Genomic DNA, 25486 nt, shown 5'->3' with positions numbered 1-25486 from the left:
ATTGACTCAACTAGGCATGATAGTAAATTCCGATTCTCCTAACAAATTAAAAATTAAATTGAAGGGATGAATCCTATTACTTCAGTATAAATTTTATTTCACTCATGAAATAAAAGTACAAAATCTATATGTCATCAGAAAACCCCTCGTCGGTTGTCTGAATCATCAATTTATCACCTGATACCCACTTATCTTATCATAAGGAAAACAAGGAGGATCCATACATTGAAAAATGTGTTCTAAGTATAGAAAAAATGAGAAACCACATAGTACTTTTGATTGTGATAAATGCATCATGGCTGGCTTCTGCTAAAATAATTAGAGTTGAGTGTCCATCCTATTGCATCTGTGAATATTACTCAAACTTAAAAAAAGCAACATGTGTAAACAGGACCATAGTGGTAGCAGATTTGGACCTACCGTCTCAAACCCAAATTTTGGACGTTTCTTACAATCAAATAAGCGAACTAAATGAGAATGTTTTCATTGTAAGTAACGAATATATTATATAGAAATGTTTTTCAATTTGGTCAGTCAAGTAATCGAAGAAAACCAATAATTCATAGTGAGGTTTGTGTTGTAGAAAAATAAATTAATGCAACTGCAGCTGCTCAATATGTCCCACAACAGAATTGGAGAAATCAACATTTTCGCTTTCAAGGGGCTCAAACGACTCAAAGTTTTAGATCTTTCTTACAACTCGGTCCAACGAATCCACTCTCAATGGTTCAATGATCTTAGTAAATTAGAACACCTTTTTCTGAGAGGCAATCATTTTGGAGATACATCTAGATTGCAAGACTATTCTTTCAATTCTGAAAAACTCAAGGTGAGGCAATTATTATTAGTCAAATATTGAAGCTTATTTTGCAGAAGTCGATGTAGTTATCCTCATACAAAAGTAAAACGAAGAAAAGTTCACTCTTCATTCAATAAATCCCGGGCCTAAACAGTGAAAACTTTTTTTTTTTTTATTAAACTTCATTCGTCAACATAGACACCTTCGAGATTGATACATATTCTCCAATGCTCCTCTTACTTTTCAACACCTTTTCTATACAAAAATTTGTCTTTGATTTCGAAATATGTTTCAACCTCTTCATTAGAGCCAAATTTCTTCGCCTGGAGCATTCTTTTCGGGTCTGCAAAAAGCCAGTCATCACTGAGGGCCAGATCTGGAGAAAAAACACATTTTAAGTCCACATATCATCTTTTAACCCTTGTTATCGATGTTACAGAATCTAAAAAACGCTTATCAAGTGATTGCTTTGCCCCATCAAAAAACGTGTTTTATCGATGTACGAAACTCGTGTCCATCAATTATTCAAACAACAACAAATGTAGCGTCACTTGATCCTCAATATTTCGATCTAGACTCAACTCTCTGCTCCGAAATTTTGACATGCAACTTTTGAATCTTGGTTCTAATGAAAAAAATTGTTATATGGCACTGATAATGCCATCTATGCACCAGGCCAGGGACTTATTGAGTGACGTCATAATTAATAATGTGTTAAGCCTCCATAGTGTCTTATGCACTCAAGAAGACGTCTGGGTATGTTCCTAATGTTATTATCGGTTTCCTCTCAAGAGGTCTCATTCCAGACGCATTCAATAATGCTTGGATAGAAGCAACAAAATGATTAAACTGAAACTGCCGAAACTATTGTTTTGTTTCGACTCCAATATTGAGTCCTTATCTTACCTGCTTCTGGATTATTACCATAATATAGTCAGTTCACCAACCTTTCAGAATATTATCTGTATTCACATGGTACTGAGGATGAACAATAAGTTCAAATCAAGGGCGGATTCATGCGATGATGCATGTTGAAAAATGGGAAAAAGACTCCCTTTTTTTCATTTTCGTGTGAATTTGGTACTGTGGGTCCCCCTGCTTGAAAAAATCCTGTATCCGCCCCTGGTTCGAATCCATTATCTCTAATCCTTATCCATCACCAACTTTCTGAATTGAATTTTATTAAATTTCCGTATTATTGTTCCAGGTATTGGATCTTAGCAAATCATATATTACATTTTTGAAGAGTGAAATATTCAATTTACCTCAATTGAACCATTTAGATTTAACTGGTAATCAACTAATTACCTTGAATCAAGATATATTAAGTCAACTGAAAAGTCTAAAGGTACTCAAGATTAAAGATAATTTCTTAACTTGCAATGAAGAGATGTTAATTTTGAAAAAATTGCTTAATTCGAGGAATATTCAATATGATGATGACCCATGTAAGCAACAAAAATCTAAATTCGAAAGAATAATAATGAAACCTGCAACAACAGCATACAACGATAATAGTTACTGGATTATTGACGATAAAGGTGAAACAGAGAAAGATGACCCTGTAGAAAAAATCCCATGTCAAACATTCCAAAAAGAAAACTCAATGGTAAACCTCTCTGAATTACCTTACAGCCTCTTCATAATTACCGTTTTATTTTATGGAATTTTGATTGGACTTGTATGTGGCTGCAGTGTAAAGTCCTGTAAAATGAGGCATAAAATGAGACATTACAGAGGAAAATGCACAGTTCATTTGAAAAAGATCAAATACCTGGAAAATGAAACCCAACTACTCACATCGAACGAAATAGTATTGGGAAATTCTACACCAGTTTTTATAAGAAAATAAATCGCAATTTTCATTATAAAATATTTTCCACGTGAATTATTCATGTGAGATTGAAGAAACCAAAGAATAGATTTTAACTCTTAATCTTGTGTATTTGAACTTTGAAATTATACCATTCTTGTCAATAAATTATTATGAATCAAAAAATGTTTTCAATCTGGGTTTTATTTTGTGCCTTAACATTTCCATTTCATCTCTTCAAGAGTGCAATCCTACAAATATTTTGTTTTTATTGTAATAAACTGTTGAAATTATATGTCTCGTTTTTTTATTGCCTACATCAAAAAGTCTGTTCAGGACAAGAACTCCAACATTTAAGTATCTTTTCGAATATTGCGCCTTCGGTATTGATCTTCTAGATTCAAAATCATGTAACTTACAATCCACCATAGACCTATTATTATAGGTCTATGATACTGTTTTGAATTTTTTCAGATAAATTAACCTAATTGATGTGTCACGAGTTCTGTATTAAATCTGAGTGCAAACCCTCGACAACCCCGACAACGATTTCCAGCAGAAAAAAAAATCATCCGAGCATTTAGAGGACAATTTATCCTTCTGCCTTGACGATGCGGATTAAGGTTTATTGGTGCAAATGACTCAAGACAACACCCTCGAATTATTCTTAGAAAACTCGTCATATCTCAGTTTTGGGATCTTGTAGAGAAAAACTGATTGCAATTGGGGATACAGTTTGGCGAACTCTTCATGATATCAAGTTTTCAGAAAGATCCTGGAGAAGAAAGTTTTTTCCGCAAAATTTTTCCAAGGTGGAAATGTCCTCTAAATGCTCGGATGATTTTTTCTGCTGAAAATCGTTATTAGATCCGAAATCTACGACGTCGAAGCATCCTGTAAACATCAAAATATGCTCAAATTTCAACAGCTGATTTTTTTCATGAAACAAAGACCTTAGAAAAATTTTGCGGAAAAAACTTTTTTCTCTAAGATCTTTCTGAAAACTTGATATCATGAAGAGTTCGCCAAACTGTATCCTCAATTGCAATCAGTTTTTCTCTAAGAGATCCAAAAACAGATTTATAACGAGTTTTCTAAGAATAATTCGAGGGTGTTGTCTAGAGCCATTTGCACCAATAAACCTTAATCCATATCGTCAAGACAGAATGATAAATTGTCCTCTAAATGCTCGGATGATTTTTTCTGCTGAAAATCGTTATTAGATCCGAAATCTACGACGTCGGAGCATCCTGTAAACATCAAAATATGCTCAAATTTCAACAGCCGATTTTTTTCATGAAACAAAGACTATAACCCTGGGAAAATTTTGCGGAAAAACTTTTTTCTCTAGGATCTTTCTGAAAACATGATATCATGAAGAGTTCGCCAAACTGTATCCCCAATTGCAATCAGTTTTTCTCTAAGAGATCCAAAAACAGAGATATAACGAGTTTTCTAAGAATAATTCCAGGGTGTTGTCTAGAGTCATTTGCACCAATAAACCTTAATCCACATCATCAAGACAGAATGATAAATTATCCTCTAAATGCTTGGATGATTTTTTCTGCTGAAAATCGTTATTAGATCCGAAATCTACGACGTCGAAGCATCCTGTAAACATCAAAATATGCTCAAATTTCAACAGCCGATTTTTGTCATGAAACAAAGACTATTACCTTGGAAAAATTTTGCGGAAAAAACTTTTTCTCTAGGATCTTTCTGAAAACTTGATATCATGAAGAGTTCGCCAAACTGTATCCCCAATTGCAATCAGTTTTTCTCTACAAGATCCCAAAACTGAGATATAACGAGTTTTCTAAGAATAATTCGAGGGTGTTGTCTAGAGTCATTTGCACCAATACACCTTAATCCACATCGTCAAGACAGAATGATTTGTACTCTAAATGCTTGGATGATTTTTTCTGCTGAAAATCGTTGTCGGATTCGGAATCTAGGACCTCAGAACCTCTTTTGAACATTAAATATTTGTTGGATAGCTCTCAAGGAGTTTGATTGGAGATTATTCGAAGGAAGGATTTTTAATCCTAAAGGTCTAAAGAATATAATTTATCGAATTGAAGAAGGGTATGCAATCACATTTAATACAGAACTCGTGATACACCAATTATGTTAATTTATCTGAAAAAATTCAAAACAATATTGCAATTGCATCGTCGTCATCTATACGCTTATTACTCAACTCAAATTTGCAGATGCCAACTCGGTGTAGAAACCTGTAACCCGGTTTAGATTCCTGTAACTCGGTGTAGAAACCTGTAACTCGGTGTAGAAACCTGTAGCGGGGTCGTCACATCAGTTGCACTAATAAACCTTAATCCACATCGTCAAGAAAGAATGATAAATTGTCACGAGTTCTGTATTAAATGTGAGTGCATATCCTTCTTCAATTCGATAACTTATATTCTTTAGACCTTAAGGATTAAAAATCATTTCTTCGAATAATCTCCAACCAAACCCTTTGAGAGCTATCCAACAAATATTTAATGTTCAAAAGAGGTTCTGAGGTCCTAGATTCCGAATCCGACAACGATTTTCAGCAGAAAAAATCATCCAAGCATTTAGAGTACAATTTATCATTCTCTCTTGACGATGTGGATTAATGTTTTTTGGTGCAAATGACTCCAGACAACACCCTCGAATTATTCTTAGAAAACTCGTTATATCTCAGTTTTGGGATCTTGTAGAGAAAAACTGATTGCAATTGGGGATACAGTTTGGCGAATTCTTCATGATATCAAGTTTTCAGAAACATCCTAGAGAAAAAAATTTTTTCCTCAAAATTTTTCCAAAGTCTTTGTTTCATGAAAAAAATCGGCTGTTGAAATTTGGGCATATTTTGATGTTTACAGAATGCTTCGACGTCGTAGATTTCGGATGTAATAACGATTTTCAGCAGAAAAAATCATCCAAGCATTTAGAGGACAATTTATCATTCTGTCTTGACGATATGGATTAAGGTTTATTGGTGCAAATGACTCTAGACAACACCCTCGAATTATTCTCAGAAAAGTAGTTATATCTCAGTTTTTGGATCTTTTAGAGAAAAACTGATTGCAATTTGGGATTCAGTTTGGCGAATTCTTCATGATATCAAGTTTTCAGAAACATCCTAGAGAAAAAAATTTTTTCCTCAAAATTTTTCCAAGGTTATAGTCTTTGTTTCATGAAAAAAATCGGCTGTTGAAATTTGGGCATATTTTGATGTTTACAGAATGCTTCGGCGTCGTAGATTTCAGATCTAATAACGATTTTCAGCAGAAAAAATCATCCAAGCATTTAGAGGACAATTCATCATTCTGTCTTGACGGTGTGGATTAAGGTTTATTGGTGCAAATGACTCTAGACAACACCCTCGAATTATTCTTAGAAAACTCGTTATATCTTAGTTTTTGGATCTTTTAGAGAAAAACTGATTGCAATTGGGGATTCAGTTTGGCGAATTCTTCATGACATCAAGTTTTCAGAAAGATCCTAGAGAAAATAGTTTTTTTGGCAAAATTTTTCCAAGGTTATAGTCTTTGTTTCATGAAAATATCGGCTGTTGAAATTTGAGCATATTTTGATGTTTACAGGATGTTTCGACGTCGTAGATTTCAGATCTAATAACGATTTTCAGCAGAAAAAATCATCCGAGCATTTAGAGGACAATTTATAATTGTGTTGATATGGATTAAGGTTTATTGGTGCAACTGATGTGACGACCCCGTTACAGGTTTCTACACTGAGTTGGCAGCTGCAAATTTTAGTTGAGAAATGTGCGTATAGATGACGAAGATGCAATTGCAATATTGTTTTGAATTTTTTCAAATAAATTAACATAATTGGTGTGTCAAGAGTTCTGTATTGAATGTGAGTGCATACCCTTCTTCAATTCGATAAATTATATTCTTTAGACCTTTAGGATTAAAAATCCTTTCTTCGAATAATCTCCAATCAAACCCCTTGAGGGCTATCCAACAAATATTTAATGTTCAAAAGAGGTTCTGAGGTTCAAATCGAAAATTTCACCAAAATGATTTACACAATTTTGATAATAGTCAATGAAATGAAGGTTAAAGAATAATATTCAATAATGAAGGTAAAACTGAAAGAATAATATAAAAACCATACAATAAAAGTAATAAAATATAATCAACAAAATAGAATTTATTCATAAAAAACAATGAATATAACATATTTATATAGTACTTGATGGATTAAGCTTTCGCCAAAGCAATTGCACATCTAGTTGGTACATATACCTGAAATAGAGTATATAATATTAGTTTGGTTGATAAATTAATTCATTAAATTAGGGAGGAAATAATGAAAACAAGGAGATCCACTAGATAGTAGTGGACTGGGCAGCGATAAATAAATCTACAACAAACCTGCAATGAATGTCTCCTTCCAGCATATCCTTCGTCTGAGGTGAAGAAAGGAACCGACATATCTATGCGATCATAACCTCCAAAACGTGATTCGTCTGAGCATAAAATAATTTTGTACTGTCCACTTCCTTCCAAGCCAATTTTATAATCTGCAAAACTTTTGGTGGGATGGAAATTGAAGACAAAAACTACTCCGTTCCTTTCAAACACGATAACTTTATCGTCTTGGTGTTTCCAACTGACATAGGCTGGTCCATGGGATAGCCATTGATACCTGGCTTCAGCATGATTCATGGCTGCATCCCATTCATTCAGGAACTTATATTTCAAAAGATCATCATCGACCAAATTCCACTGACGTCTGGCGTAGAGGTAGGAACTGTTGTTTCCTTCTCTGGGAAAGTCCAACCATTCTGGGTGACCGAATTCGTTGCCTATGAAGTTCAGGTAAGCTTCTCCACCAAGGCCATGAGTTAGAAACCTGATTAGTTTATGGAGAGATATTCCACGTTCAATTATTGATGATGGACTCGAAAGGGTACTCATATGGGTGTACATCTCTTTATCCATCAACCAAAAAGCTATTGTTTTGTCCCCAACCAAGGCCTGATCGTGAGATTCACAATAAGCTATATTGGGTTCCATCCATCTTCTATTGGTCAGAGTATGAACAATATTACCTGAAATAAACCTGTTTATCATCAAAGTTGAGTATTAAATTAACAGCATTAGCATCAAGTTCTGCCTTAGAACATCAACATCATCTTGAAGATTTTTGTTGAAAATTTATTTGAAAATTGCATTGGTATGGTATATCCAAAGTCACTTGGAGGAAGCCTGAATATTTCAATTATGCAAGGGTTGTCCAAGTTTTCAGAAATTCCTTTGGAATTTCTGAAAATATTGCTATCAATACTCTCAAATAAACCCTGGTATTTAGCAAATCGTCTTGGAAACAAGAATGTCCCGATAAGATTGACCTTATTGGCTGAATATTTCCCCTCGTATTCCCCTTTCCAGTTTGAGAACATTTTTGGTTACACTCATTGGCTGCATCTATCACTTCTTAATTACTTTCTAATAATTCGCATAGACCAGTGTGGTCCATAGGGGTATTATTCAAATGCATTTTTGCATAGTTTTATTTTGTTGTGTGACTGATGCTTTTAATGATTTCGACTATGATGTTCGGCACAATTCTATGGCTCATGTAAAAAAAGATGAATATTTCGCAATCAAATCTATTCTTCCGTTTACTTTCAAAGTCAGAATTGATATATGATGGATTCTGAAGAAAATGATTTCACATCCTTAATATTCCACTGAAGGAAGAATCGATTAAAATGAGTTTAACCAACAAAATTTTCATTACATTTTCTGATTTTAGCAATGTTATTACTGGTTTGAGAAATCATGTAGAACAGGCATATGATGTTGAGGCTCTTAATACACCAAATTAGCAGCTACGTAGCCAGATCGAAAAATCAATCAAGTATTTTATATAAAATAGAAATATTTCACCATTTCCTGTCATCAGTCAGGACAGTTTTAATAATAGGTCACATATACCTTTGAATATTCATTCTGATTCTAAATACGAAAAATTTAAGGGTTATCGAGGAAAAACTTGAACTGAGTAAATACTACAATTTCTAACTGAGTGGAGTAGTCTTGATGTCACTCAAGGATCTCAAGGTCATGCACCTATTCTACCCTAGTTTGTCTTATCTTCAGACTGAACATTTCCGAATTCATCTCAAATATCGTGCTCTTCTAATTCTAGGCAACGATCAGTTCCTCATCGTTGATAACATTCCTTGATAGTAAATTACAGGTCGAAAATAAAGAATAATCAAATTATAACACCGTAGAATGACATCTATCATTTTTGATGTAACAGAAAAAGCTACTCACGTCACAAGTTTTCTGAAAGAATCAACATCTGAGTCCCATACATACGCAAAAATAATATTTTCAACTCAAGGGTTTGAGAAGTGTGCGCCTATGGTTTATGACTGTTTTGCAATTATCTCTGGCCAAGCGTTTTTATAGACTAGTTCAAGTGACTTTGGATATACTATACTAACCTATATCCCAATCGTCATCAGAGCAGTGCTTCAATAATTCTATCCATTTATCAGGAATGGCCATAGCAAGACGATAATCAAAGCCTAAGCAACCCTCTGCTACAGGTCTGCATGTTCCAGGCATTCCAGAAACATCTTCAGCAATTGTGATGGCATCTTTGTGGAAGTGATGTATCATGTGATTAGCCAACATAAGGTAGACAACACCTTCTGTGTCAACTCCTAAGCTGTAGTAGTCATCATAGTGACCACCAAAACCCTGACCTGCAAAAAAAAAAGACAAACTCGTTTATTATACAAACTAAACCCCAAAATCCTAATACTTACCTATACCATGAGAATGGTACAACATTGATGTGACGCCATCAAATCTAAATCCGTCAAATTGGTATTCCTCCATGAACCAACGAATGTTCGACAACAAAAATCTCAGCACTTCAAATTCGCAATAATTGAAGAGCCTAGAATCCCATAAGGAATGCTCTCCTCTTGGGCCAGCGTGGAAGAAGCAGGAATCTGTACCATCAAACTGATTCAAACCATCGAGTACATTTTTGCTAGCGTGTGAATGTACGAGATCCAAGAGCACTACCAAACCCAACTCATGTGCTCTATCGACTAATCTTTTCAGTTGTTCCGGAGTACCATATCGACTAGAAGCTGCGTAAAAACTGGTTACTTGATAACCAAAACTAGCGTAATACGCGTGTTCCATAACTGCCATAAGCTGTATCGTATTGTATCCTTGTTTTACAATTCTAGGTAGAATGTTGTCAGTGAAGTTGTCGTAAGTACCTACGTTGAGTTCCTGGGTGGCAATACCGACATGACATTCATAAATTCTCAGACTTTTAGGCCGCTGTACTTTCCTATTCTTGAAAATATACCGCTGAAATTTTTTTTTTTTAGTTTTGAATCAGTGAAATTTTTCAGTTTGATTATGTACCTGAGTTTGTAAAGGGTTCCAGAATCTGTGTTTGTAGATTGTTCCTTCTGATTTTGGAGGTTCTACAACATAGGTTGCATAAGGTGATATTCTGTCTTCCTTAGATCCACTCTGAGTCTCCACAACAACCTAAAACTTAGTTTATTTAGTGGGTGACAAGCCACATCTTCCAATATATTAATTTATTTCCTGTTAAACTTCAATCAATTAAAAGGAATAGATTGAAAATCGACAGTTCACAAACACCAATCATAAAAATAATCTACCACATAAAAATCATAACGGTATGATAAAATCTCTTTTGAATGTTTCATAATCAACAAAATACCATATATAAAATCATTTTTATGATAGATACTCCAAGCAATAATTTTCGAAATATTATGATTCCACGTTTATCAGAAGTAATTTGGTTTTTCAAATTTTCATTACCTTAAGTTCAGACAGATGTGGTATGGCACAGCTTCCATCCTGATTAGGTGGTAGAATTAATTCCCATTTCCCATATTCTAGTTTCTTATAAGGATGGCTCTCTCTGTTCCAACCATCTATTTAATGTTTAATTAGAAGTATTCGTCATTTTCAACAATATTTATAAACTCACTGAAATCTCCAGTTAAATATAACTGGCGTGCTCCAGGCGCCCATTCTCTACATATAATTGTATTATCCTGCTGTACATTAACACCATAATATTTATAGCCCTTAGTAAATGTGTCTAAACCTTCTCCATTCTCTTCAATTGATTCCAGCATATCTTTAAAACATGCATATCTAAAAAAAATAATTTCAGGAATAGGAGCATTTGTTTTATACAATGTGTGATTTCAAAGTTTAAAACAGATATTTCAGCACATATTTTATTATCTAACTCAGGATATTAGAGTGAAGCAACAAAAATTTATTAAAAAATAATTATGCCTTTGTTTACATTATTTTTGCCCTTCAACGACCTCTAAAAATTAGAGTGCATTCCTTACATTGAATTAATTCAAAACAATACATACCGGCGTCTTATTTCCTTTTCGTAAGGCTGCAAATAGGGATCCCGTTCTAATAAGTTTTTAATTTCTGGTACATCTACTAGCATGGGATCTTGAGAAGAATATTTTCCACCCATGATGTTGACTGTTCAAAAACCTTAATGCACTTCAAGAGAACATGTATGGAGTAGGTTAAGCACTGAATGACGTTTTCATATGAAGCAAAAGATATGTCTCATACAAATTTATTATTTAAAATTGATTAAAGATCGAAGGTTATCGCACTGCGTTTCAAATTTAGGAGACCGGGTAATGTCAAACATTAATATGCGCAGTAAAATCAGCGCAACATGCGCATTAATCCCAAAATAAACATAAAAGGTGCACTTCTTATTTTGAAAATTTCTTTTTTTCTAAATAAAAAAAAACAATTAAGATGAAACTTTAATAAGCAGAAAGGAAAACAAGATAATCAATTCGAAAATGCTACATAGAGTAGCATTCAATATAGAACAGATACACTAATTAAGTAGTTAGATAAATCGTAGCACTTAAGATTGTACTTCATCCATTTTCTTCTTATGGCGAGCAATAGCTTCTTGATGTCTTTTTATTTGTTCTTCGTGAAAGCTTATTTCATCCTGCAAATTCGCTTGCAAACTCTTCAGTTGTTCTCTTTGCTGAAAAATAAAATAAATAATTATTAATTGATATCTTGATTGATTTGATGGAAATTATATTCTATCCATAGGAAGGAAGAGAATAATGTGTAGAAACCACAAATGTCTCAACGCAATTTGCATGTTATGTAATATTGCAATACCTTTTTGTAGAAGTATTCTTCCTCTCTGGCAGCTTCATTTTTCCCAAACGAACCTCCAGCTTCTCTAATACTTCCACCGCCACCACCGCCTTTGCCTGCGCCACTTCCAAGATCCCCAAGTTGAGACATAAATCTTACTTGTCTGAAAATGATAAAATTTTTTAATAGGGTGAGCCTGTCAACTTCTTTCATCCACCATTTACATTTTATAAAGTCATATTTTCATTCAATTCAATTACCTCGGAATGCTGTTCAGAAATACTGTTCGCAACATATTCATAGTTAATTCCTCAAAATTCTAAACTTGCACATATAACCAACAGTTTAAGTTGGCCAACAATCTGAATCTGATAATAGGGTTAGGAATGAAAATCTGATAATGGAAAAGCTATCAACACAGAACACTTTCCGCCAAGGTGAAGTCGGCGACATCTATCGACGACCGCTAGTAGTTGTTAATTATCAGAAAAAATTATCATGAAAAATATCACTGATAGAGAAATCTCTGCTATTGGATTGAACTCAGTTGTTCAGAATTGTCGACAACAATTAGACAATTTAAATAATTAAGTGATATTGAACTTTTTGAAAAATTATAAAAGATATCTCATCCATCTCATCCACCATTTAGGTGTTGATTTAAATGGTGGAGGCGCTTTCGTTGTAAGCTATCAAAACAGTCTAATATCTTGACAATATTCGAGAATATTGTGAAAAAAATATTTTGGGTGACAGATAATCGAAGACAGGTCTACAGTTGGGATGGTGCAACCCAAAAATAGGTAAGAATAAACAATTATGACTCAAAAACTTTACGGTTCAAAATTGAAATACCATAACCAAGACTATTACAGTAGTCCACATAATGTACCTAAGATCTTTTTTATCTGGCAAGAGTACTTATGTAACTTCGTCCATATTTTTTTTATTATTTTGAATAAAAAATTCTTGAAATCGTTCAAGGAACAATTCTTCTAACCCACCCTTGAAATTTTCTTCCCCAACTTTCATATCAATCGACATACCTATTCAGGTTTATGATTCAAATAGACAGCAAAAAGAGCCAGGCTATCCTTCTACAGAGAAGAATGGAGAAGAAATACAATAGGAAAATGGAGTTAAGTATCTAGGTGTAACACTAGATAATAGAGTTACGTGGAAAAACCATATAAAATAAACAGAGGATAAAAAATCTCAGCAATAAGAGTATCTATACTTTATCCATTTCTATGAAAAAAGAGCCAAATGAAACAAAATACGAAACCGTGAGTGATCAAGTCAATTTGTAAGACTTGAACTAACATATGGATCGACAGCATCTGGCTATGATGCAGTTGAAACCCATATTAAGAAGATATAAGAGACAGAAAATAAACTGAGATTTCCTGAAGAGAAAAACCCAGAAGATTTTTAAAACATCCAAATGACAAGCTAAAAAGACTAGAGTTGACTACAACTCTGTCGAATAAGTGATTAGGATGCCAACCTATCACAAAAAATCCAGAGATCAACTACGAAAGAAGAGTAATTGTGATAATTCAATTTCAAATATCAAAATGAAGAGACTCTCCTAAGAAAAACATACCTACACAAAACCACACAACAAAACATGATGATAGAGTTAATACAAACAAAAAATAGTTAAAAGGTGAATAGGCAAATAGAAGTTAAAAAAACAGCAAAATTATGTTTAGTGATGAGGTTGGTAGGTAGTGTTCTACATAAGGGGAATCACACATGTTCGTACTTTCATAAGGTACTTCGTCCATGAGGTTTTCCTTGCTTAATCAAAAAAAAAGAAATCGATGAGATTTCATTTTATTTAATTTTCTATAAGTTTGTGACGTTTGTTTTTGTTTCAGGTATTTATTTCATTTTATTTGAATAATTTTTTCCAATAAATTTCAATATAAAAGCCAGGATTATGTGAAAAATTCATGTTTTCTGCATATTGTTCTTTTTTATTATTTTGTGAAATATGTATAATACATTTTTATTTAATTCGAATGTATTTGTAAACGGTTTCCTTATTTTTCGATGGGGAGCGCAATTTTCGCGCTTGCAATTGTCTTAGGACGGACCTGCCCCTATCCTCCCAAAAAATACCGACTTGAATCCCTCCCTCGCATTTTGTTATGAATAAAAATTTTTTCAGGTAGATGCTAGATGTCACGTGGTCTATAATGGGCCAGAAGGGGAGGTTTGTGAAAATCTGACCCCTTTTCAAGAAATTGTAGATTGATCGCAGTTCGGCTTCGTAGGGGAATGAGTAATCACGCAACAGCGCAAACTGTGATTTCATTCGTGAATTGTGTAGTCGGCATCCAACTTTCCCTTAAGTCCTACACCGTCATATTTCCATCATGCTACCCACGATCTGTCTGTTTTTCGCCCTTCGTTCTTCGGCCTTTGTTTTTAGCGCGAGATCTGACCGTCTTCCAGTGATCCACATTCAAGACCAGGGGGACATAAAGGGTGTCGAAATTTCGAGGAATCGCGTGCAGAAGATCATAGCCTACTACGGCATCCCGTATGCTCATCCTCCTTTGGAGCACCTGCGGTTTGCACCCCCGATGACTGACCCTATGCCTTCTTGGGAGGGTGTGAGGAACTTGACCACCTACATGCCGTCTTGTCTGCAGAATCCTGAAGATTTCCGAGATGAAGATCTTCCGTTCTTCAAGCTGATTGCCAACACCACGGACATGGATCTCAATGAGGACTGCTTGTATCTTAACGTTTTTGTGCCTACTGGTAAGCTTTTGGGGTACCTTGCCGTCGATGAAATTCGCTAGTGAATCTGATTAATTAATTCTTTTTGGACTATTATTCTTTCAATTCATTTTAAAATTGATACCTTCATCTTTCAAATTAAATAAACGCTTTTAAAATATGATTACTAGATTTTTACCTTTAGAATTCAAACGGGCTCTCGTCCTGAGATGATCAATGTTGTTGTAACCATTCAATGAAATCGGTCTGCACTTGCTGAAAATTCATTATAAAATAAAACAAAATAAGTTTCTACAAATATTTCAATATTACCAACTATTGTTTCGCAAACTCTGTGGCTTATTCAAGTTAATTTTACAATTAGACTAGTCGAAACAATTGTTGATGACGATGACGGCCAAAATACCCGAAAAAACTAGTATAAACACTTGTTGTTGATATTAAAATATTTTTGGGAATTAATTCAGTTCTATTTAATATGCATGTATAGTAACCCATATTTCAACCGAAATTCAGAGCCTACCTACCTACCTACCAGAGCACTGAAAAAAAATTTTTCATCACTTACAAAGATTTCCAATCTAAGTTCGTTATTGCCAAAAACTCATTACATATATAACCTTCTTCCATGGGAACCTACTCAATTTGCTACCTTTCGAAAGCATTTACCTTTTAGCATCGAAAATGAATAATCATGGACCAATAATCAATCAAACGTTAATAAAGACATTTGGTTTATGCCTTCTACACCTAATAGGGAAATATTGACAGCTTTAGATTTGCACTATCAGTGCGACAAAAGGATATTGATAATGAGTTTGAAATCCATTCGGGTCCTGAAATACGTACACTCAAAATAAATAATTTAATTCAAAGTGTCAGTTTTAAGATGTTTGATTTGCTTCCGATCGTTTTATTGATAGATTTTGAAGTTTACCTTATCTTCTTCCGCTATTTACGATATTTCGTTTTTCGATTAATCGATTATCACAACTGTGTTTTCCTTTCAAATTTAAGATAAACGCACAAAACCACAAAACGTGGATACATGAAATTCTGGCATAAATTTACTGATTTTCTCCACTTAAATCGGGCACGAAGTTTGGGAAACATTTTTTAATTAACAATTTTGAGTTTACGAAACTTTGACTTGTTACTTTTTTGGGACGTAGTTGGGAGGCGCCAGATCGAAGCACATCTTGAAGGTTCAGCTGATTTTTGTACCAAATTTTATGCATCCTAGTAAAAATTTTCAAATTCGGTGATTTTGATTCGAACATTATCAGAAGAGTAACTCAAACAGAAACCCAATACATTCAAATACATCAGATCTGTAAGTGGTGATGGGGAACATCCAAAAAACAAAAATGTAAACCATTTAACATCAAACATCTCCTCCCTATTCAAAAAATGTTGGGGGTTGTTGCCACCCTTTGGTGGTATGTTGGCGTTGATGCCACCTTCATGGGGGTGTTTTTTCCGAACAAACTCATGATGGAAATTCATCCCCCGCGAAAAAGAAGTTGACCTGTTTTTTTTAATCTTCGAAAATTCTCCGTTTCTGAGTTCTGGGTATTAGGGACAAATTTTCGTTGGGACACCCTGTATGAATACACTTAAAACGGTTGGCTTTCATAAATCCTTGAAACCGCTTGCATTTTTCAGGTTTTCAGAAGAAAAATTGTGGTTTAACCTGGACACTTATCGATATACTTGCCTTGTTACTAAAAGTACTGCATCAAAACCCTCATAACGTTCATATGACCACTGCTATAAAATCTCATTGCCGTTGTTCGTGTGAAATACCATTGAAATTTATCGATCGTTATTTTTTTATGCTTACAATCTAATTGAAACGTTGATACTTAAAGGAGTCACGCGTACTAGAGGCTACAACGTAATTAACAAGTTATAAAGATATAAATTCTACCAACTTCACTAAAACCATTGTTGCTGAATGATGACTTTCGATTACTACTACTACGAAACCTTCCATTATTCAAGGCTATTAGATTTTTTTCGAGTCTAGACTACATGATATAATCAACAGCTCAACAGCATGAACAAAAGAGAAAAACAGAAAAGCTTTAATGCTGGGTATAAAGCTTTTGCGCGCTCGTTAAGTAAAACTTGAATGAAATCCACTGATTTCAGGAAACGTGATTATGCTTTGTTTCAATTGTGATGTTTTTCACTCCATTGTTGCATTATAAGTAAGTCAAAATGACACCTGATGAAGATATACTCCTGAGTCCTGAATTTCAATTTGCTCGAATCGGTATTTTTAGATGAGATCAGATTGTGTGATGTGTGCATATAACCTGTATTAAAAAACTACACCGGAGCATTCTAATTGAAAAATACGTGTAGAATGAAGAAATCAATCAAAATACTGATCTACTATAAGTAGTATCTGTATGTTGCACGTGGAGTTAGAAAAAATCCAAATTCCATAAGCTGTTATATAGGTATAATGAATCAAAATTGAAACAAGTCTGCATTGTTGATCAAATCTCTTTTCTTTTCCTAAAAAAGAACGAATGTCACACTATATCACATTACAACGGGAAAATATAACATTTTTATATACAGATTTCCATTTCACTCACCAACATGAACATATTGCGTTTAGGGTAATGTTATTCCAAGAAATCATTAAGATCTCAATCTTTATGCTGTTAGGCCAGGTGCGAACTTCAGGCATTGCCAAGGACACAAGACGCATTATTATTTATAACCTGTATATTTCCATACATTACCTCCTTCTTTCGTCTTCATAAATCCCTAATTTTCATCCAAATTTTGGCTTTAATATATACTGGAGACTGAAAAAAACACCAAATATAAAGAAAAATCAGGAGTTTATACCTGTGGTACCTAGGTACTTGCCAGGATGTTTGCCAGTCAGGAAGATCATTTCAGACAAGTATAAGTTAACATGAAAAATATTTTATTTAGAAAAAAGGATTGCTATACTGAACACAAATGACATTAGAAATTTCAAAACAATTGTCATTATAACTATTTTAAATTGTATAATTTCTTCTGGAAAATCTTTCAGAACAAAATTTTGAAGGTAATTATGAAATTTTACGTATTGAAAGCATGAATTTCAGACTCAACTCATTGAAATCATTGGAAGAGGTGCCAAATCAGAATGAAGAGAGTTGTTGACTGAAGCAAAAATGATTTCCTAAACTTGAACGACTTCTGTTGTTTCCAATAATCTATTCTAAAGTGAACATCGCCAATGCAATGCGTGCCAAGAAACCATTTGTTTATGTGGATGAGAAGTTTAGTATTCAATAATGTTTGATGTATGGATTCATGTTTTGCCAAATATCAACTCTACCAGTATATGATGATGATGCGCTTTTCTGCTGCAACCTGCAAATAGAACCAACCTGAACAGGGTATTTATTCATTACTTGAACAAAACGTACAAAATAGCGTCAACAGTATACATATTAAAAGAAATACCATGTAGGTACATGGAAGGTGAATAGTGATCAATGAAACACAGAATATCTGTTTTTCATCCAAGTTGATAACATCCCAATCAAAATAATTTGAAGCAAATTGCATGTAATGTCTTCTAAGGACTGAAATCGATTGCTCAAATTGGTAATATTCATGAGATACATCAGCCAAAACTAGCAATTTCAAACGCAGCATAACATATCTTCAGAAAAGAGTTTTTGAATGGTCAAATTTGTAAACCTATTTCTCAATCTTCTGGTTCGCATTTTACGCGATTGAGTATTTTTAGAAAACATTTTTCTATACTACAATTATTATTGTGTTTTTTCTAGTTGATGCAGAAATGAAATTTGGATTTGTTAATCATTCGAAGGCCATTGTCTTTTTCTATATAATTTGTATCTAAAAAATTAAAGCGATTCAACATTTTATTCATTTTGGATGTTATAAATCAAAGACTTTTAGCAGACAAAATGAAATGTTCCGAATAACTGCGCCTTTTCTCTAATACCTATTGATTTATTTTATCGGTCAATATAAAAGATAGGAAACGCATCCATCAGTATCATTTTTATAGAAGGCGGTAATCGAAAATATCCATTTGTGTCATTGAAACTCACAATAATAGGGTGTGCCAAATGGCTTGGACAAACTGCGTCAAAACTCCACACCTTAATTTGCCCCAAACTTCAAACAACGTCTGATCTGCATTGCATTATTGCCATGTTGCTCTATGCAGTTAGAAAATTACCCAACAACAGGAGTGATGTAGTTATTTGAATAGTTTGTATAAATTAACACAACACTTTAGAGGGATATGCAAATTTTTTGCATACAACCTGTTGAATCTCAAGTTCATTTGCCCCTTTCAATTGAATACATGCATACCATCTAGGTACATTTCGATGTCGACTTATCTTCGTATTATTCTACGGAAAATTCTACCTGAAAATTCGAAATCAATTAAATCTTTTATCAATTAAACCTACATAGCATAAAATTCATATTGGACTCTGTCTTTCTCAATGAATTCTTGGCAATTTTCATACCAACAATTTTGGATTCGATCTGAGAAGTGAAAATGCATTTTTCATGAAAATAACATGGTTGAAAAATCAGATAAAAGGGAAGCAAACTTTCAAGTACGAAATGCATCTACTAAACATTAACTTAATAAATTTCAAACTATCTACAAGTAATAGTTTTAATCAATATGAGTGATAATTAGGTACCTATAATTCACACATTACAAGCAATAATTTGTTACAATATTTACTACCAAACACGAAGATATTACATATTTTATCGTGAAAATGTGATTTGACTATTGTGAATAAACATTACCTGAATTATTATACTATTTAGGAAAATATTCAAACTGCATTACTGCAAATTATAATTTATCCTCCAACATGAATTAATTAAATCATGAAGAAAATTTCGTTATGAATTACTACTTGAAAGTTTTCAGTGATATTCAATTTTACTCTGAAATTTCCCTTCACACGAACCAAGGAGGGTGAAAATAATTGGGTCATTGAACAGCAGGAAAAGGTGTATACTTTCATCTGTCCTAGATTTTTATGGGGCCTTATTAACCCTCGGAAAAGTCCAAGGTATGGCATTTGAATGAAATATCAACAACTGACATTATTGTAATGTCTCAACCCTCGTATAAAAACTAATATTCTAAACGAAATGGGTGAAGAAACAAACGAAGGTGAAGTTCATACCTATGATCAAATGGCCATATTTACGGAACCCCAGTTGGATTTTCCCCATAAACAAACTCAACTGCAGCATTCGAAATCCGAACATACCCTGAAAATTTCTAGTTTCTAAATTTTTCCATTCCAGAGTTATTGCGCTTACAGACGGACGGGCAGAATTGAATTTGACCAGAGAATCGGCATCCGTGAACTGAAGTGGTCCTACCTTAGAACATGCAAATTGACAAGCGCAAAATTTTGAACGTACACTGTGAACCAGTGCGTATACTTTTTTTTTCAAGTTTGCAGTTATTAAGTCGTCAAGTTTCAGAGAATTGATTATTTCAATTTTTTTCTTCATATTCAAAATTCATGAATCTGGCTGTCAGACTATAAAAATCGACCTAGAATACCAACCAATTTGTTTTACAACATTTCATATACCTAAATCGCTTTTGATTTTCGGGCAGATTTGTTTATTCAATTTTTGTACACATTTGCAAACTTGAACGGTGAAAGTTTCAAGGAAGGGTGTTTCTCAAACTTTTCTGGGAAGTGTTAAAACTTGGACCCTCCAGTGGTTTTGATAGGGACCACTTTCTTAATTTGCGTCGTGACCCAAAATTACCAAGCTACACCATCTCCTGATATGGTTCCTGTTGACTTTTTTTTGTTTCCAAAAACATTCTCACATCGAAAGAGAATAGCACAATACAAATTCATTTTAAGCTAAACAGACCATTTTGAGAAATAATCCTGAAACACGTCGATTTTTGATTTTATTTTACCGTATTTTAAAATAATAATCTAATATACAGGGTGAATTACGTTCGAGTAATGACGTCACCGTCATTTTTTTTAAATGGAACATCCCCATTTTGTCCCAAATTTCCGATTACTCTAGCTGAGCTGATTCCAAAAATGTATCACATGTTGATTCCAATTGGTACAGGGTGGACAAAAATACAATAGTTTTGGGTGTGCTCATAAAGTAACGCGTAACATTCTTTATTAGTTAAATTCACAATATTATCAAAATTACTTATTGTCTAGCGGCAATTGGTTTGAATATAACACCCTGTAGTTTGTTACATTTTTAGATTAATAAAAATGAGCTGTTTGCAAACATGTTTGGTACTTGTGGTCTAGCAGACAGAATATGAAAGAAATTATTCCTTATTTTTATACATTTTTATTAATCCAAAAATGTAACAAACTACAGGGTGTTACATTCAAACGAATTGCTGCTAGACAATAAGTATTTTTGATAATATTGTTAATTTAACTAATAAAGAATGTTACGCGTTACTTTATGAACACACAAAACTATTGTATTTTTGTCCACCCTGTACCAATTGGAATCAACATGTGATACATTTTTGGAATCAGCTCAACTAGAGTAGTCTGAAGATCCAGACAAAATGGGGATGTTCCATTTAAAAAAATTAAGGTGACGTCATTACTCGAAAGTAATTCACCCTGTATATTAGAATATTATTTTAAGATACGGTAAATTGAAATAAAAATCGACGTGTTTCAGGATTATTTCCTAAAATGGTCTGTTTAGCTAAAATTGAATTTGTTCCATAATTTACGAACACAGTGTAGGTATATAGCTCGGAAGGAGGTTGTTTGAATTTTTTCTGAAAGAAACAGTGTTCCATTCTATGTAGGATATACGAATCATCCTGCGAGATTATAGAACTCTCGAATATCGACATGGGTTTCCCATTGATTTTCCCGAAATTACTGCAGAGGTTCTCAAGACTAAGTGATTCATTCCGAAGATTCAGGACCGGACAAAAACACATTACTGAGCCCGGTCCTTGAAATCGTAGCGTGTTGTGCGGACATTATATGGATATCAGCACGCACAAAGAAAGTAAAATTTGCAGTTCAGTCGCCAAGTTGATCGCGTGTTTCTAGAGGAACTTCGTTCCACTGTTGACCATCTGCACGTCAAATGAATCTTTTTCTCTTCCTCAAGCAGGGGGTCTTTGCTGCCATGTAGAATGGACAGCTTGAACACAGTTAACCATTCGGGATCTGACACGAACAAGTGCAGAAACGCTCCAAATTTCCAGTCAGAATTTTGTTTTTAATTTTTTAGTAGATGAGGATTTTGATTTGGCGAAGACTTAACTATACAATGTTTTCACAAGTCAGTTGTAAAAGCAAATAGAACATTTTAATAAAAGGCATTAGGAAAACATCCAATATCATGCCGAATCTCAAAAGGACCTCACTTATTACTATTAGGCTGTAGGGAATCTATCGATTCCCTCGAAAATATTCTAGTTGAGTTAAATTTCGAACCAAAATGCTAAAAACAGAAGAACTCGGTGTAAAAACAGTCTACAACTAAAACATATGTGCAATACTTGCACCGACAACGAGTAAAGATTTTCAAATCTGTTCCCGAGGCCGGTAAGCTGAGTGCAAAATGGGTGCCGCGCGAGCTTACAATCAATCAATTCTGAGCTTTGTTTGAAGTTGTTTCAGTGCAATAAACCTGAATTTTTACGTCGATATGTGACAATGGATGAAATATGGCTCCATCATTTCACTCCGGAGTCCAATCGACAGTCAGCTGAGTGGACTGCACACGATGAACCGAATCCAAAGCGAGGAAAAACACAACAGTCAGCTGGCAAGGTTATGGCATTAGTATTCTGGGATGCGCAAAGTATAATATTCATTGATTACCTCCAAAAGGGCAAAACCATCAACAACAATTATTATATAGCGTTATTGGATCGTTTAAAGGATGAAATCGTTAAAAAACGGCCCCATTTGAAGAAAAAAAGATGCTGTTTCATCAAGACAATGTGCCGTTTCAATAAAAACAAGGGCAAATTTGAATGAATTGGGTTTCGAATTGCTTCTGCATCCACCGTATTCACCAGTTCTGGCCCCCAGCGACTTTTTCCTGTTCTCAGACCTCAAAAGAATTCTCGCTGGAAAGAAATTTATCGCCAATGAAGAAGTAATGGCCGAAACTGAGGCCTATTTCGAAATGAAAGACAAATTGTACTACAAAAATGGTATCGAAATGTTGGAAGATCGCTATAATCGCTGTATCGCCCTCGAAGGCAACTATGTTGAATAATAAAATCGAATTTTGCCTGAAAAAAGTGTTTTACTATGGTAGACCGAGGACTTTTCAATTGGCCTGTTATCATCGAAATGAAACGAAACTATACGACAAACAATAATATTCAATTGTATCGTGCAAAAAAATTCTCGACGCCTCTGGCAATTTTCATAGGTCAGGGCTTAAGTCCACAACACAAGCTTTGACCTATACTAGTTTCCATGGGGTCCAACAGTTTGTAAAAAATTATTTATAATTCGCCAATGAATAATCATCTTTAAGAGGCAAATAGATATATCATTAAATCATCGAAATGATAAAAAATTATAATGAAGCCCTTTTGTATATATATTTATGCTCTACTTACGCAAGATGAAATCAACATATTATTGTATCCATGGGCGTATGTAAGGATGTATAAACGGTACGCTTATTTGTCATAACAGCTACATTAAGTTCTAATCAACTGAAATTGGCGTTCAGAAATTTATCCTTTCAATCACGGGTAAAAACTTATTTATCTTTCAACATATTTGTATATTTTTGGAAGTGACAGCTATTTGCTAAGCTCATGATTGAATAATTACACAGTAAATAAATCAATTCCAAGCCAGATCTTAACATGTATCCATCTTTTATTGCAGGAAATGTACCCAGTTCAGGATTCGCCACCATCATTTGGTTGCATCCAGGTCACTTCACCACTGGAAGTCCAGCCTTCTGGAACCCACACACTTTGGTATATAGACAAAGAGTAATCGTTGTGACTGTTGCCTTCCGAATCAATATATTTGGCTTCCTGACAACGATGGATGGAGAAGCACCAGGCAACTTCGGGCTGATGGACCAACAAGCTGCAATGACTTGGGTCAAGAACAACATCGATAAATTTTCAGGCAACCCAAACAATATCTGCCTAATGGGCTATGGTACCGGAGGTACAAGCATCGGCATCCACATGATCAACCCTGAATCAAAAGAACTCTTCCACAAAGCTATCATAATGAGCGCCAATGTATTGAGTTCGAGTGAAATCAAGAGGCCAATTGAGGAGAAAGAATACCTGGACAACATAGCGCATACTTTCGGCTGCTTAAGAACCCCAACATCTCAGTTAATCGACTGTTTGAGAAGAGCGGAAGGCAAAGACTTGATCCAGTTCACCTCTAACACCAATTGGAAACCTGTTATAGATGCTGGGTTGAGCAATAAGTCTTCTGGGTTCATACCGGAATCTCCTAACGCATATTTTGAAAGAGGTGAATTCCATCAGGTACCAATATTAACCGGCTACACCCATATGGAGAAAGTACTTGGAGTGAAGGGATTAGACCAAATCAAATCGATGAACGAAAATGCTACTGTTGACTTCTTGAACGCTTTACTCAAAGAAGTCATAACCTCCGATACTGTTTTCCCTAATATATCAGATCCCAACTGTGCCTCCAACAACACCGAACACATCACAGACGCTATTTCTTTCTTTTACGGGTCTTCCAACCCCACACCAAGTTCTAGAGAACTGAGGAAGATCATAGCTGATTTCACGACTGAAAAAAATTTTGCAGCTTCAACTTTTCTTCTCGCAACGTATTCCAGCAAGTTCCAACCTACTTTCATGTATAGATTTGATATGAAGCCAGTTACTCCTTGGGCTGTAGATCAGCTACCTGAGTGGGTGACTGTACCTCACCTATTCGACCTCTTGTACCTCTGGGGAGTACCTTATTGGGCTTCTCTAGACGAAACCCAGTGGGAATATTCAGATAAAAGAATATCAGATACTATAATGTCCTTATGGACCACTTTTGCGAAATCGTCTGATCCTTCAGTGGAGAGTATCTATCGAATATCTTGGGAACCTTTTAAACCAGACAAGCCAGGTGTTCTAATAGTAAATGGCACGTTCGATATGAGTAACACCAAGAACTTCAACTACAAAGCCTTCGAGTTCTGGAATGATTACTATCCCAAAGTTGTGAAAATGGCTTCTCAATGTTGCTCTTATACAGATTCATCAACGAAAGTCAATTTTTCAAGGCACTTATTTCTGTTAGCAATACTTGTACAATTCCTATTTTATATATTTCTCTGAATTTTCATCTAGAAAATTTATTGAAAAGTGTAAATCTACAAATTATTATAGCTTATGTTTCACATATATTTCTTCTAGTTAGATCCAATGGAATATATTGTTATATTTTTACTCGATCCAAGTTGATATACATTTAACCTTTGAGCCTTTGAATAATTGTCAAACAGATGATGGAAATTGTTGAAATCTTCAAAGACGTTTTTTGTTAGAAATGAGACGATAACTAAATAGGTACATATCAGAAAACTCATATCTCTTACATTTGGATACGTTATCTTTCTATAACTAGATAAAATTTGTACATAAATATCTATTATTTTTAAGTCTAATAGAGCTGTAATATTGATATAAAGGGAATTAGATATTTTCAATATACGTTTATACTATTGATAATAATAATTAATAATGTCTGATATATTGATATTATATTCAACAAGGAAAATTACATTACAGTTATTACCTAAATGATTGTTCCTTTCGATGCGGAAATGTAACATTAGCCGAACGAAAATAGAGGAATGTATTCAATAAAA

The 25486-nt window shown here is 34.3% G+C and overlaps 4 protein-coding genes across 4 annotated transcripts; 2 read left to right on the top strand and 2 right to left on the bottom strand.

The window, feature by feature from the left end:
- Positions 1–225: 225 nt before the first annotated feature.
- On the top strand, positions 226–2907 carry LOC123685710 (amphoterin-induced protein 1-like). Its single transcript, XM_045625534.1, has 3 exons — positions 226–488; positions 584–829; positions 2007–2907. Exons 1-3 carry the CDS (start codon positions 255–257, stop codon positions 2649–2651), a joined length of 1125 nt encoding a protein of 374 aa, XP_045481490.1. The 5' UTR covers positions 226–254; the 3' UTR covers positions 2652–2907.
- A 3852-nt stretch (positions 2908–6759) lies between these two features.
- On the bottom strand, positions 6760–11345 carry LOC123685779 (1,4-alpha-glucan-branching enzyme). The gene is made up of 8 exons (XM_045625657.1): positions 11044–11345; positions 10641–10810; positions 10469–10584; positions 10037–10165; positions 9418–9979; positions 9091–9354; positions 7004–7683; positions 6760–6874 (listed from the first exon to the last, which is right to left on the bottom strand). Exons 1-8 carry the CDS (start codon positions 11154–11156, stop codon positions 6830–6832), a joined length of 2079 nt encoding a protein of 692 aa, XP_045481613.1. The 5' UTR covers positions 11157–11345; the 3' UTR covers positions 6760–6829.
- A 105-nt stretch (positions 11346–11450) lies between these two features.
- LOC123685780 (ATPase inhibitor mai-2, mitochondrial-like) lies at positions 11451–12253 on the bottom strand. The gene is made up of 3 exons (XM_045625659.1): positions 12082–12253; positions 11843–11984; positions 11451–11699 (listed from the first exon to the last, which is right to left on the bottom strand). Exons 1-3 carry the CDS (start codon positions 12120–12122, stop codon positions 11571–11573), a joined length of 312 nt encoding a protein of 103 aa, XP_045481615.1. The 5' UTR covers positions 12123–12253; the 3' UTR covers positions 11451–11570.
- Positions 12254–12386: 133 nt separating this feature from the next.
- LOC123685765 (carboxylesterase 1C) lies at positions 12387–25433 on the top strand. The gene is made up of 3 exons (XM_045625636.1): positions 12387–12624; positions 13998–14596; positions 23503–25433. The coding sequence occupies exons 2-3, from the start codon at positions 14206–14208 to the stop codon at positions 24951–24953; spliced, it is 1842 nt and encodes a 613-aa protein (XP_045481592.1). The 5' UTR covers positions 12387–12624; positions 13998–14205; the 3' UTR covers positions 24954–25433.
- The last annotated feature ends 53 nt before the right edge of the window (positions 25434–25486 follow it).

The sequence above is a fragment of the Harmonia axyridis genome, chromosome X, assembly GCF_914767665.1.
Source record: "Harmonia axyridis chromosome X, icHarAxyr1.1, whole genome shotgun sequence".
Taxonomy (NCBI): domain Eukaryota; kingdom Metazoa; phylum Arthropoda; class Insecta; order Coleoptera; family Coccinellidae; genus Harmonia; species Harmonia axyridis.
This window is presented reverse-complemented; position numbering and strand designations above follow the sequence as displayed.

What these genes read in the sequence shown, in the direction of transcription:
- LOC123685779 (XM_045625657.1), bottom strand. Translation starts at nt 11,156, where the DNA reads ATGGGTGGAAAATATTCTTCTCAAGATCCCATGCTAGTAGATGTACCA. An exon ending in ATATTTAACTGGAGATTTCA is followed by an intron (nt 10,585 to 10,640) that starts GTGAGTTTATAA and finishes AACATTAAATAG; the next exon opens with ATGGTTGGAACAGAGAGAGC. An exon ending in CACATCTGTCTGAACTTAAG is followed by an intron (nt 10,166 to 10,468) that starts GTAATGAAAATT and finishes ACTAAGTTTTAG; the next exon opens with GTTGTTGTGGAGACTCAGAG.
- LOC123685780 (XM_045625659.1), bottom strand. Translation starts at nt 12,122, where the DNA reads ATGAATATGTTGCGAACAGTATTTCTGAACAGCATTCCGAG. An exon ending in TTTCTGAACAGCATTCCGAG is followed by an intron (nt 11,985 to 12,081) that starts GTAATTGAATTG and finishes TATCATTTTCAG; the next exon opens with ACAAGTAAGATTTATGTCTC. An exon ending in AAGAATACTTCTACAAAAAG is followed by an intron (nt 11,700 to 11,842) that starts GTATTGCAATAT and finishes TTTATTTTTCAG; the next exon opens with CAAAGAGAACAACTGAAGAG.
- LOC123685710 (XM_045625534.1), top strand. Translation starts at nt 255, where the DNA reads ATGAGAAACCACATAGTACTTTTGATTGTGATAAATGCATCATGGCTG. An exon ending in TAAATGAGAATGTTTTCATT is followed by an intron (nt 489 to 583) that starts GTAAGTAACGAA and finishes TTTGTGTTGTAG; the next exon opens with AAAAATAAATTAATGCAACT. An exon ending in TCAATTCTGAAAAACTCAAG is followed by an intron (nt 830 to 2,006) that starts GTGAGGCAATTA and finishes TTATTGTTCCAG; the next exon opens with GTATTGGATCTTAGCAAATC.
- LOC123685765 (XM_045625636.1), top strand. Translation starts at nt 14,206, where the DNA reads ATGCTACCCACGATCTGTCTGTTTTTCGCCCTTCGTTCTTCGGCCTTT. An exon ending in TAACGTTTTTGTGCCTACTG is followed by an intron (nt 14,597 to 23,502) that starts GTAAGCTTTTGG and finishes CTTTTATTGCAG; the next exon opens with GAAATGTACCCAGTTCAGGA.